Here is a 14,546-nt window from a genome sequence, read left to right as displayed (position 1 = left end):
TCCAACCCCCTGCCAAGCAGGAAACACCATCAGAGCACTCCTGACATATGGTTGTCAAGCCTCTGCTTAAAGACCTCCAAAGTAGGAGACTCCACCACACTCCTTGGCAGCAAATTCCACTGTCAAACAGCTCTTACTGTCAGGAAGTTCTTTCTAATGTTTAGGTGGAATCTTCTTTCTTGTAGTTTGGATCCATTGCTCCGTGTCCGCTTCTCTGGAGCAGCAGAAAACAACCTTTCTCCCTCCTCTATATGACATCCTTTTATATATTTGAACATGGCTATCATATCACCCCTTAACCTCCTCTTCTCCAGGCTAAACATGCCCAGCTCCCTTAGCCGTTCCTCATAAGGCATCGTTTCCAGACCTTTGACCATTTTGGTTGCCCTCCTCTGGACACGTTCCAGTTTGTCAGTTTGCAGATTTGCATAACAACAATTGAAGCTGAAGAACAATAAGCAGTTTAAAAGTTATTTTATCCAAATAAAATTAAATTTGGCAAAACAGAAATTAAAGAGGAAGTCAACTTCCGTTTTCTGGCAATCTGCCAACTGCAAGGGAAAGATTTGTAAGTGCTTAAAGGACAATATTGGACGCTTCTATGGTGAGAACTATATTTTCTGGACTTCCGCTTGAGGCGCCACGGAAGATGGCTGAAAATACCATCACTCCGGCTCCCACGGAGTAATTAGAGGCTGAGATGGGAGTAATCAGCCTTCCAAAATCTTCCTGGGGTATGGGAAGATGCAGTGTCATCCGCAGATGCCCAACAAACCAGCCCCAATTTCATAAAGAAGGAGGGGGTGAGGACACTGGATGGAAAGCCCCCGAGGGAGTCTGGATCTCCCAGACGCTGTCTCTGCAAGTGCACCAAGTTCCATTTCTTAAGATGAAAAACTGGATTTAAGTTTTGGACATGCTTCGAGTGAGGAGGGGGAGATTATTCTGCCAATTAAGCCAGCCACTGAGATACGGAAAAAGGATAACATATAAGTTGGTACGTTGAACGGAACGGAAAGGGGGGGGGTAAGCCTTTTTTACTATTGTATTCTGATTCTGATTTATTATGATACTTGGCAAAAAACAACAACCCAGAAGAACCGTTTACATCATTTATAGCAAGCGAGACTGAAAAGTTTTCTATTTGTTGATATAAATATGGCTCTAAAACTATAAACTGTGTGGAAATAACAATATTATATAATTAAAGCTTTTGATATTTGAATTGCTTGGAAGAAGATAAAAGATTCTCCAACTGTTGATATTAGACAGAAGCAGGATCTCATTAGCCACTGGAGGATGTTAAAATGTTTTGGATGGTTTCCTAGATTGTGTTGGAGGATTCATGACACATTTTTAATTTGGAAATCCACCATGATGGAATAAGACCGAGCTGCAGAATTATAAATAGTCATAGGGGGAAGTGAGCCTTTAATATGCTACTGTATTTGTACTTCAAGTCCGATTTGGTAAATCTCCCCTAGAAAGGCTAATGTTTGATGCAACCGGTCTGGGAAAATTAATGAGCAGACGCTTATAACTGATTACATCGGAACTGAGAGAAGATGGCGGCTGCCAGCAGCGAAAAGACTTTTGGATTGATTCAGCAGAAATACCAGCATGTGAGGAGATACTGCAAAGGACAGAGGGGTATCATACACATAAAATTCACACAGAAACACACCATTTTACTTCAACTCGCTTGTGGAAACAACTCAGAGGCCATGAAAGAAGGAAAACAACAGGAAGATTTAAAGGAACTATTAGAAATTACCATCAAAAGCAGTAGAGATATGAGATGATCAGAGCCCCGCCCCCCTGAACTTGAAGCATGGGAAGTCTCAATAAAAAATTAATAACTCAGCAGAATATTTGGATTATTTGATATGTATATGTATAATTTGGAATACTTAATGTGATTTGATTGGATTGTTAAAATGGAAAACTTAATAATTTTTTTTTTTTTTAAGAGAGAACTATTTTTTTCTTTTTTGGAATTTAACAGGATTGGTTTTGACACTAAACTTGGAAGGTGCTCTATTAGTCCTGATTTGGAATAATATCCTTTAAATTGGAGCTTGACAAAAGAGCACCGGCTTTCTGGATTTTGGATTAATAACACCTGGATCTCCACAATCAGACCCAAAGCTAAGCAGGTGAACACTCACCCAACTCTGGGAGGGACCCTCGGGACGGGAGAGTGCCTGGAATTAGCTGGAGGGCATACGTTGTGAGAAATAATATGAAGAATGGTGAAGACCAGTGTGTAAGGAAAATATCATATTAATTTGGATTTACAATTATTTTGGATGTATAAACATTTTGGATTTACAATTTACAATTACCCACGTGTGACAGGAACTATTTGGAAGTACTAAAAGACCCGGGTATAGGGCGGTATATAAATTCAGTAAACAATAATAATAATAAATAAATAAAATCAAAAGAACTGAGCAGCCGTGAGCAGCATTACAATTTTTTTATTTTTTTATTAACTGTGCCTACGGTTTAATCTTTAAATTGTTTAATCTTTAAATTCCTATAAACCTTAAGTTACATTGTCCATATTTGCTAAATGCGTACTCTTTGTATTGGTGAACATACTATGTCTCTGCGAACAGTTTGATTTTTTCCATTTCCATCCTGTTTGCTCTTGTTATTAGGTTGAGAACTGAAACAAAAATCTGAGAGGTGGCCTTGAACAACTAATAAGAGCAGGGGTAGGCAAGCTAAGGCCCATGGGCCACAAGCGGCCCACGGGGGTCATTTAACCAGCCCCCGAGCCGCCCCCGAACCAAGCTGCCTGCTCAGCAAGCCCCCGCACGCTGTGCTAAACCGGTGCAGCGCAACGCAGGGACTCGCTTCTGTGGTGCCGAAAATCGCGTCTGCGCATACTCAGACGCCGAAAATCTCACCTGCGCAGCAGACACCGGAAATCACGGCTGCGCATGCTTATGTATGCGCACGATCTGGCCCATGGAGGGATCTCCAGTGGAGTGAACCAGCCCAAGCGAGATAAACCTTGCCGACCCCTGGATAAAAGTGACACTGAGAAGCCATTGTTTTGCCAGTGTTTTTAATGTCTGTTCTTAAACAGACATAAAATTGTAAGTAAGCAAGGGATGGCATCTCCAACTAGAAAGAAGTAAAGGCCTCTCAGGTCGATGAGATTCAGTTCCTGAGGGCAGTATAGCATCTGAGATAGTTTCCATTTTGGGAGACTTTAAAAAGGAAATGCTGGCACAAATGCAAACACAATTTGATAGTGTCAAGGAGGATAGAATCATAGAATCATAGAATCATAGAGTTGGAAGAGACCACAAGGGCCATCGAGTCCAACCCCCTGCCAAGCAGGAAACACCATCAGAGCACTCCTGACATATGGTTGTCAAGCCTCTGCTTAAAGACCTCCAAAGTAGGAGACTCCACCACACTCCTTGGCAGCAAATTCCACTGTCGAACAGCTCTTACTGTCAGGAAGTTCTTCCTAATGTTTAGGTGGAATCTTCTTTCTTGTAGTTTGGATCCATTGCTCCGTGTCCGCTTCTCCGGAGCAGCAGAAAACAACCTTTCTCCCTCCTCTATGTGACATCCTTTTATATATTTGAACATGGCTATCATATCACCCCTTAACCTCCTCTTCTCCAGGCTAAACATGCCCAGCTCCCTTAGCCGTTCCTCATAAGGCATCGTTTCCAGGCCCTTGACCATTTTGGTTGCCCTCCTCTGGACACGTTCCAGTTTGTCAGTGTCCTTCTTGAATTGTGGTGCCCAGAACTGGACACAGTACTCCAGGTGAGGTCTGACCAGAGCAGAATACAGTGGCACTATTACTTCCCTTGATCTAGATGCTATACTCCTATTGATGCAGCCCAGAATTGCATTGGCTTTTTTAGCTGCCGCGTCACACTGTTGGCTCATGTCAAGTTTGTGGTCAACCAAGACTCCTAGATCCTTTTCACATGTACTGCTCTCAAGCCAGGTGTCACCCATCTTGTATTTGTGCCTCTCATTTTTTTTGCCCAAGTGCAATACTTTACATTTCTCCCTGTTAAAATTCATCTTGTTTATTTTTGCCCAGTTCTCTAATCTGTCAAGGTCATTTTGAAGTGTGATCCTGTCCTCTGGGGTGTTAGCCACCCCTCCCAGTTTGGTGTCATCTGCAAATTTGATCAGGATGCCCTTGAGTCCATCATCCAAGTCGTTGATAAAGATGTTGAATAAGACCGGGCCCAAGACAGAACCCTGTGGCACCCCACTAGTCACTCTTCTCCAGGATGAAGAGGAACCATTGATGAACACCCTTTGGGTTCGGTCAGTCAGCCAGTTACAAATCCACTGAGTGGTAGCATAGTCAAGACCACATTTTACCAGCTTCTTTACAAGAATATCATGGGGCACCTTGTCAAATGCCTTGCTGAAATCAAGGTAGGCTACATCCACTGCGTTCCCTTCATCTACCAGGCTTGTAATTCTGTCAAAAAACGAGATCAGGTTAGTCTGACATGACTTATTTTTCAGAAATCCATGCTGACTATTGGTGATCACAGCATTCCTTTCTAGGTGCTCACAGACTGTTTGCTTAATGATCTGCTCCAGAATCTTCCCTGCTATTGATGTCAGACTGACTGGGCGGTAATTATTTGGGTCCTCTCTTTTCCCCTTTTTGAAAATAGGGACAACATTTGCCCTCCTCCAGTCTGCTGGGACTTCGCTTGTTCTCCAGGAATTCTCAAAGATGACTGCCAGTGGTTCTGAGATCACATCTGCCAGTTCTTTTAATACTCTTGGATGCAGTTCATCTGGCCCTGGAGACTTGAATACATCTAAACTAGCCAAATATTCTTGTACTATCTCCTTAGTTATTCTGGGCTGTGTTTCCTTTGCTGAATCATTTGCTCCAAATTCTTCAGGTCGGGCATTGTTTTCTTTATCGGAGAAGACTGAGGCAAAGAAGGCATTGAGTAGTTCAGCCCTTTCTGTGTCCCCTGTTTGCATTTCACCATCTTCTCCTCTGAGTGACCCCATTGTTTCTTTGTTCTTCCTTTTGCTACGAACATACCCATAAAAGCCTTTTTTGTTGCTTTTAACCTCTCTAGCAAGCCTGAGTTCATTCTGTGCTTTAGCTTTTCTGACTTTGTGTCTACACGTGCTGGCTATTTGTTTGAATTCCTCTTTGGTGGTTTCCCCCCTTTTCCATTTTTTGTACACATCCCTTTTTAATCTTAATTCAGTTAAAAGTTCTTTAGATAGCCACCCTGGCTTCTTTAGGCACCTTCCATGTTTCCGTCTCATTGGTATTGCCTGACGTTGTGCTTTTAGTATCTCCCTCTTAACAAACTCCCAGCCATCATGAACTCCCTTTCCTTTTAGTATTGTTGTCCATGGGATCTCACCCAGCACTTCTTTAAGTTTTATGAAGTCGGCTTTCTTAAAGTCAAGAAATTGAGTCCTAGTATGCTTGGCTGCTCCTTTCCGCTGTATAGAAAACTTCAGAAGAGCATGATCACTCGCGCCTAATGATCCTTCCACTTCTACCCCACTAACCAGGTCATCAACATTGGTTAGGACCAGATCTAAAATGGCTGTTCCTCTTGTTGCTTCTCCCACTTTCTGGACAATGAAGTTGTCTGCAAGGCCAGTGAGGAATCTGTTTGACCTTATGCTCTTGGCTGAGTTTGACGTCCAACAAATATCCGGGTAATTGAAGTCCCCCATTACTACTATCTCCCTTCCTTTTGCATGCTTGGCCATCTGTTCCAGGAAGGCATCATCTATGTCCTCCGTTTGGCTTGGGGATCTATAGTCCTCCGTTTGGCTTGGGGATATTAGGGGGGAGATGGAAAAGCATACAAAAAAGGTGACAGATGCCATGGAAATAACCGTTAAAAATTTGGAGACCAAAACTAAAAAAACGGAAAAAGTCACCCAAGAATTGCAGGAAGAACAAGAGGTAATTAAGAGCGACGTGAGAGGTCTGTCGGGCAGGCAGGACCAATTTGAGCTACAGCTTGCCCTCCTTGAGATGAGGCAAAAATCCAATGTTCTCAGAATAAGAGGTTTGCCAGAGAAGGAGGGAGAAACAAGATTTGTTGACATATATAGCCAAGACAATTGCTGATTGGTTGGGGGAAAGTCAGGAGTATCTGGAAGAATCAAGTTGCTACCGGGTTTCGTTTGAAGACTTCTAGAGCTAGAAAACAACCTGGAGACTGCTTGGGGTCAGGGGAGCTATTCTCCAAAAAATTATGAAAACAGTCTCCAGGTTGACAGTAATGAGGTGGCCATTTACAAGGAAATCCCCCCGATTTTATGACAAAGATGCCAGAGAATCCATTATATAACAAATGGTTTGATTAAATCCAAAATAAAATTCAGATGGGAATTCCCAGAAGGAATTTCCTTTAAATACAAAAGCAAAAAATATAGATTGGCAAATGAAGATCAAGCACACGAATTCTGGCAAAAACATGGCAGAGATTTTGAATTTGATAACCCATATACAGTACTAGGCCCTCTCGGCCTGGTAGGAGGGACAGGTCAAGATCCAATGGGACCAGCAGGAGGGACAGGCAGAGATCCAATAAGCGGAGCAACAGGAGGGGATGTAGATAACTTATATAATCAAGTCAAAGGGGAATATTAGACAAGGTCGTAGGTAAAAACAAACAGTAAAACAAAATGGCAAATTTAAAAGTATTAAGTTGGAACGTAAACAGCTTAAATAATAAAACAAAAAGGAATAAAATATATAATTCTCAAACAAAATTTAGATAGTTTGTCTTCAAGAAACACATATAGCAAGCAAATACCAAAGAGTCCTAAGTAATAAAAAATTAGGAATGGAATTTATAACAGCAGATAGATAAAAAAAGTGGAGTGGTCCTTTATATTAAATAAAAATTCGAGCCAAAACAAATTTTTAAAGATGACCAAGGAAGAGTAATAGTGGTACAGATCGTGGTGCAAGGCGAACAATTTTTATTAATAGGAATCTATGCCCCTATTGATAAAAAAGCGGACTTTTACAAGAAATTAGAGACTGATTTAATGGATTTCGCAGATCAGAAAATGATATTGATGGGTAATCTGAATGGAGTTGTGTCATTGTAAATGGATAGAACAATTAGGAAGAAGGATACTGAACAGGACTGACTCCCAAAAACCTTCTGTGAGATGGTGGGCAATTAAAATTTGGTAGACATTTGGAGAAATAAACATCTATTAGATAGGGAATTCACTTTCCATTCAAAGTGCATGAAAGCAGTGCAAGGATAGATGTGATATGGCTGTCTAAAGAATTAGAACTGAAGGTAAGGAAAATATAAATAATGCCAAGAACAATCTCAGACTACAATCCTTTATTTTTAGAAATGCAAAATGAAATATAATCCACTTTTAGATGGAGATTGAATGAGGATCTAAAAGATGGATTAAACTGTGCACGCCGTTTAAAACACCCCCACACAAGAAAACCCTTTTTGCTCCTTCTTCAACTGCTTCCCTGCTAGCTCTGATAAGCTCCTCCCACAGCTAATCACCTGCCTCAACAGAAACCCTGCCCCCTCTGACCTTGGCACAGGGAGAACAGCTAATCAGCCACAAAGAAACACAAACACACAAGAGAAAACCCTTTTTGCTCCTTCTTCAACTGCTGCCCTGAAGCTTAGAGGCACCACCTCTCCCCAAGGACACAAAACAGATCAAGGGCTCAGTTTCCAAGGTTCAAGCCTATTGCAAAAGTGCAGGGATCAGAAAGAGCCACTGCCCAGCTCCCATCCATTGTAAGAGACTGGGAATGAGAAAGGTAGATCCCAAGTGGATCCTGACTCCAGGTGGGAGCAGGCCCTTCTCCCTTACAAAGGGATCCGTGGACCTTGGCTGCTCAGGGTTGCCACCCCAGGAGCCTCACCTGTCCACACTGTGCCGCTGGTCGCTCCAGGTGCCATACTGACTGTCCGTCTCTTGCACAAGCGTGTCGGTGTCCTTGGCTTCTGCAGCTGGCCTGCCAAAGCACTGCTTCAGCTGATCCTGCAACACACAAGGGGGAGGGGAGAGCATGCATTAGCCCCTTCTAGGGCAAGGAACAGCTAGCAGGTCTAGGGAGTGATGGCAAATAAAGGGTTGTGATGTCTGTTTCCTCCTGGCACTTAGCAGGGTGTGGCTTCCCCAAGGGGCTTTCCAAGCATCCCACCCCCACCTTCTATAGGGAATCATCTGTAGAAACTGAGAGGTGTACCCTTGTTCCATGGCTGCTTGCTTGTTCTTATAAACAGCCCCACCCCAATACAGCAAAGGGCCAAAAATATGGGGAAGTCACCTTTAAAAGGACAACTTTCAAGGAGGCTGAAACCTGGTGTCACTTAAACTGCTCTAGGTATTGTTGCTGTGTGAGGGCTATGAGCATCCTTGACTAGAAAGCCGGCTGTTTGACAGAGGGGATTCCCAGGAAGAGTAATGGGGGTGGGGCTCCTGGGTCAGCCTTCTTGTACCATGCGGGAAAAGAGTTAGAAGGACTCACAGAAAAATAGCAGGGTTCTCTCACAAAATGTGCCAAATTTTCCTCTTAGGAAACATAGCATAGACTCATCTTGCCTAGACAAAGCTGGTTTTAGAAACCAGTGAACACCCCAAAATCTGGTACTGAGTCTTCCTTTCTCTCACTTTATACATTTTTCTTTTCTGTTTGGCTAACCCATGGGTAGGCAAACTAAGGCCCGGGGGCCAGATCCGGCCTAATCGCCGTCTCAGTCTCAGTCAGTTTTATTGCACATAGCCAAAGGCTGCCGCAATGTACACAGAATTATTTGACAATTAAAAGAAAATTACTTCACACAGGGAAGCAATTTTTCCTTTTTTACTTCTCTACTTTTTAACTTACTGAGATTCTAACAACACCTTCTTGTCTATGCCTTCTCAATCCGGCCCGCAGGTGGTCCAGCAATCTGTGTGTTTCTTCATGAGTAGAATGTGTGCTTTTATTTAAAATGCATCTCTCTGTTATTTGTGGGGCATAGGCATTTGTTCATCCCCCCCAAAAAAAAAAACAGTCTGGCCCTCCAAAGGTCTGAGGGACAGTGGACCGGCCCATGGCTGAAAGAGTTTGCTGACCCCTGGGCTAACCTGTTCAAGGTCCTTCTTATCTTGCCCAACCCCTTTTGTTTATGGAATGCCCATCACAGGCCTGCTCTCTCTCTCTCTCTCTCACTTGGCAACTGTGCCACGATTAGGTCACTACCAACGGGCAAAGCTATTGAAAAATAATATGGTACATGTTAATTAATGGAGACAGCAAAGCGAAAGAGCAGAATAAAGCTAGGTCAGCCCAATAAAAGCCCTTTGTTTTATGCAGTTCCATTCCAGCCACCAAATGATTCTGGCCCCTTCCACCCAGCCTATCATGACAATCGCTTTTCATTAAAAAAGAACTATGTGCTTCCTTTGCCAAGGCCCTCTGAAACCCAAAAAAGTTATTTGATTTGCTCTCAGTCCTGCCATCAGCTTGCCTCTAGAAGGGAAGTAAACACAGGAGGAGGTTCTTCAAGCACTGCCAGGGTCCTCAAGCTCAGCTGCTGGCTGGCCACACTCTTCCGTCCTCAGAACCTTCCCAGATCAGGGAAGTAAACACAGACATGTGACACACCAGCCACAATGTTAGCAACAGAGGAGTGATTTGCTAACAACACACACCAAGAGTGGCCACTCCAAAGGATTCCAACTTGTGCACTGCTAATGGCAGGGACCTTTACAACATAGACACACACTCCTTTCTCTGCCTGAGGAAACTGCGAGAAAGTACAGCCCCAGGGGTAGCTCAGGAGGGCAAGTCCCAGCCACAAACAAGGAGGCTCTCTGTTTAAGCCCTGGGGATCTACTCAGATCCCAGAACCCAGGTTATAGTCTTAGTTGAGACCAGACCAAGTGGCTACTGGTGAGACAAGGCAGAACTTGAGTAAGAACTTCTCCAGTGGACAGCTTTGCCATGGTGTCCTCTGGGCTGTTGTCCAACAGAAGCCACAGAAGACCTTTAAATATTTGCTTTAAAAATTCTTGTGCACACTGGAAAGGCACCTTCCACTCAGAAGCACAATCAAACCCCTTGTTTGAGTCACTGTAAGCTTCACCAGACCATAATCTATGGGTTCTTGTGCCAGAAGAAGAGTTTGGATTTGATATCCCGCCTTTCACTCCCTTTAAGGAGTCTCAAAGCGGCCAACAATCTCCTTTCCCTTCCTCCCCCACAACAGACACTCTGTGAGGTGAGTGGGGCTGAGAGACTTCAAAGAAGTGTGACTGGCCCAAGGTCACCCAGCAGCTGCAGGTGGAGGAGCAGAGACGTGAACCCGGTTCCCCAGATTAGGAGTCTAACGCTCTTAACCACTACACCACACTGGCTCTCCAACATCCTGATGGATTGGGGCTCTCCTCTCTCCAAAGAGGGGTGACTTTGCATTGACCCACAGGGAAAATTCAGAAGAGCTTCTGGCTGGGCAACACAGGCAGGGAAAAAAGGCTTATTGTGAGAAAAGCCCTGGATTTAGGGAGGGGGAAAATTCTATTTAGTCTGCATTTAAAGACAACCTGGCCAAACTCCCATATTCCAAATCAAATGTGACTCAAATCACAACCATCCCTTGAAATGTGCATTTCTTAAAAAAAATTCAAGTATAGTTCCCTAGTCAAGTAATGTGTCCAAAAGTGCAGATAAAAGCTGCACAGATTAGTGAAATGCATTGTGTTAGGCCGGGGAAATTGGTATGCATGAATGTGTATATTGGGCACAATTGCATACAGAATGTATTCAGATAAATTCACACTGAAATGCTGATGAACTTTCATGAGCTTCATGAGAAAAGTTCAAATTGTTGCAAGAATGTGGAGAACTAAATTTAAGGTTGGAAAAATAAGAAATAGAGAGAAATGATTTGGATTGTGAGAGACTGTGGAATGCTCTAAACTACTTGACCCAAACCATATGAAAGTTTCCAGTGTATTAGTACAGCTGCTCTACTAAGGTAATGGAGACTCCGTGGTACAACATTTTTGTTTCTAGACTCAGTCTTGGGGAAAGAGTTTAGAACCTCCAGCTCAATGAATATCTTGAGGCATACAGCCACCACATGTTATTTATGCGACACATTAAATACCTGCTGGAACATGCAGGGTGTGAGGTCGGGAGCCACACCACCAAAAGAAGGCCCTGCAGTCAGCTGGCCAGAGCAGGCCATGTGAACCTACAGGAGCTTCTGGGTGAAACTCGCTAACTAGTCCGCTGGACAGGAGCCTGGTTACTCACCACAATCACCATCAGCAATGGGAATTAAAAAAACCCAGTAAATGGAGAACAATGAAAAATCTACATTTTTAACACTCCTCCTGTGAGTAAAAAGTCTGCTAAAGGGACAGCTTGAATGTGTAACCCATGACTGTGTCATGAAAGATTATCTTTAGACATCAAAATGTGCTATGGAAATTCTTCTACCAATGATGGGAAGTGTCAAGAGACACCCCAAAAAACCCTCCAGGCAAAACATTTGAAAGAGTTGCACCCCAGTTTGTGGTTGGGGGGCACATAGATGCAAGGCTGAGTTGCACACTTCTGCTACAGGCTGTTTCTTGGTGGGTCCATGTTGTCCGCATAAAGTGAGAGGACTGGTACAGACACAGGCTGGCACCTTCTGGTGGCAAAATGGCGCTCTCTCTCTCTCTCTCTCTCTCTCTCTCTCTGTCTCTTATCCTTTGCATTTCAGCTGATAGCATTTGATTGCAAATTCCTTCCACGGGTTGATCACAAACTTTGTAAAATAAAATAAAAAATAAAATAAAAAGCCCAAGTCTGTGACGTATGTGAGAAACAAACACCCCCCACCCCCCATACACCCCTTTTTCAGAATATCTATGCTGCAGTTGGGACTGTGGCTGGTGAAAAGGTTTATATAACAATAACAATTTATTATTTATATGTCACCCATCTGACTAGGTTGCCGCAGCCACTCTGCCCCCCCCCCCAGTAGTAAAAACACAATTTGCCCTTATCTGAAAGAGTCTGATGTTCAGGCTGCTCTTTAAGCCAGCAGTTCTTAACCACTGCAAGCAAAAGTCATCACAAAGGCAACCTAAGAACACGGAAATTTCCTCACCATACAGAAGCAGTTGTATGAAGAGTTCAAGGTGCCCGCCCATAGCCAAGTTGCTGAGCAATAGCTCCCCTAGACCTGTAGCAGTCTTCTATGTCACTGCTTTGCAATGTAACTACTCACCAGAATCCACATGATGCATTCAAGGTGCAGCAAGCAATCCTTGGTGCCTGCTTAGTTAGATACAGTTCTGTTCTCCACACTATCCCACTGAAAACATGACACACAACCAAACAATCAGCTAAAATACACCAGCCCTCATGCACCTCTTAGCTAGGCTCAGGTTGGGGTGAATTTTCAGAAAAAGGAAATCCAGCCACTCTCACAAATGTTTGTCCACACACATCCTAGTTTCTAAGTCAGTGGATGGATTGGAATTTCTCTCAGAGGGAGATCAGATATACCAAGATGGGGCACAGAGAGGCAGTCTCTGGGATACGCTTTTGGCTTCAGTGCAACTACAAAAGTATGCCCCTGCCCTGATAACTTTCTCCAGCCTTCCTAAAAAGCTATGGGCCACCTGCAACCCTAAAGTAAGACAACCACCAACTTTTGCAAAGTGCTTGAACTGCCAGAGGCAACCCCGGTAACCTGGTGACTAGCTACTTGCAAGCCTCCTTTCACAGTCAACCCGTGCAGCTTGTGCCTGGAAAACAAGCAACCCCCTTCTACCAGCACAGCTTTAGGAGTGCCTGCAGTTCCGTGGCTGCAATGTTTAGCTAGATGGATTAAAAACCCTTTCATTGACTAAAAATGTGCCCTCAATTACTCAATGTGATCTTTAAATCTATTTTTAATGCAATGAATTTTTAAAAAGAGAGGATGGAACAGCGGGCAGACGTGGCCTGTTTCCCTTTGCATTGTAAAAAATGCCTCCAAGTTGTCAGCCTACTCCATCTTGGTTCCTGCCCTCCAAATGTTTTGGACTACAACTCCCAGACAACCATGCTGGCTGGTGCCAATGCAGGTTGCAGGCCAGAACATCTGAAGGGCATTAGGTGGGGGAAGGCTGCTCCAAGGGCATTCTATAAAACAGAACTATTGCTTTTACACATGTACATATTTAAGTGATTAAACTGACCACAACATTTTAATCAGGTGACAATTTTAATGTCACTTTACTCAAGGTTTCCTGTCTCCACTCCAACTGAGCAGAGGGCTAACAGAGTACTCATGCCCAGCCTCCTGTTCTCACAGTGGCCAACCAGATGCCCGCGGGAAACTGAGTGATACAGAACAGGCACATATTTCTTTTAAAAAGTTTACTGACCACACAGAAATGTAAAGGCAAAATCCACATATTGCTCCCCAGAAAGCACACCAAGACACACACACACACACACACACACACACACACACACACAAAATCCAAGCACCATTTCCAAATACTCACTACTGGATAGGTTAACTTTGCCCACAAGGATCTGAACATGGCCCAATGCCTTCTTCTAGACCCGGTGAAGAACCCCTGTCCAATGTGGAGATGGCGTTAGGCAGAGCAATTTCCTGAGTGAGAGACACCTTCCTCTCCCCTAACGTTTGCTGCTGCAGCAACAGATAAACAGTTCCTAGAACTGAGCAGGATCCTATCCCAGCTGACCTCACCAGCCATGGCACTTATCTGGAAGATTTCCCACAGCATGAAGACACAGCATTTTTCTGTAGCTGATGACTCCTCTGTAGAGGCAGAGAGGAGAAGGAGCCAGTGCAGCCACCAGCCCAACCCTCTGAACCCCAGCACATGAGTGGCTTGGGGTAGCCAACATTTCAAGGGCAGGGTGGGGGGAAGGGCCAAGAAGGAAGCAGTCTAAAAAGTGTGCCTTGGAGCCCTGACAGGGTGCTGGGACACCATTGTGGGTACATGGGAAGCTCTCTTATACCAAGCCAGATCTTCGGTGCCTCTAGCCTGTTCTATTTGCACTGCCCGGGGGTGGTTCTCCAGGCAAGGGACCTTGTCAGCCCCATCCAGAGAAGCTGAGGATTGACCCTGCGTCCTTCTGCATGCACAGCACATGCTCTGCCAATGAGCCACTAAAGTGTGGACTCCCAATATCCTCTATGTCTGAAGCATCAGATACTTAAGCCATCCAGTTGAATATCCCTTGTCTCTGAAATCCAGCAGAGGACACAGAAACATCACTGGGTCTAGGAAATATTGACAAGGAATATTGACTTTTTTCATGGGTTCCCTCTCCACAAAGTCTTACAAATGTCATTTTAGCAAGGTGTCTAGACTTCTCCCTGCTAAAACTCTTTAGCTGGAAACCACAACAGTTAAACATGACAGAGTCTGACTTACATGTGCATTTTTTACATGTGGTTTTCAGTGTATCTGAAGAAGTGTGCATGCACACGAAAGCTCATACCAAGAACTAACTTAGTTGGTCTTTAAGGTGCTACTGGAAGGAA

General features: G+C 43.9%; 1 protein-coding gene and 1 long non-coding RNA gene across 5 annotated transcripts in view; one reads left to right on the top strand and one right to left on the bottom strand.

Moving 5' to 3' along the window:
- LOC309517099 overlaps window positions 1-14,546 on the top strand; it is a 393,909-nt gene that overhangs the window by 92,871 nt on the left and 286,492 nt on the right. The window lies entirely within an intron of this gene.
- KIAA1671 overlaps window positions 1-14,546 on the bottom strand; it is a 114,384-nt gene that overhangs the window by 15,935 nt on the left and 83,903 nt on the right. For all 4 annotated transcript variants that reach the window (XM_082196060.1, XM_082196061.1, XM_082196063.1 and 1 more), the window contains one exon: window positions 7,913-8,031. In XM_082196060.1, coding sequence (XP_082052186.1) covers window positions 7,913-8,031 — 119 coding nt within the window. The remainder of the gene's footprint in view (window positions 1-7,912; window positions 8,032-14,546) is intronic.

This window comes from Podarcis vaucheri (assembly GCF_965113315.1).
Source record: "Podarcis vaucheri genome assembly, chromosome: 13".
In the NCBI taxonomy this organism is placed as follows: Eukaryota; Metazoa; Chordata; class Lepidosauria; order Squamata; family Lacertidae; genus Podarcis; species Podarcis vaucheri.
The sequence above is the reverse complement of the archived record's forward strand: the minus strand, read 5'-3'. Positions and strand labels throughout refer to the sequence as shown.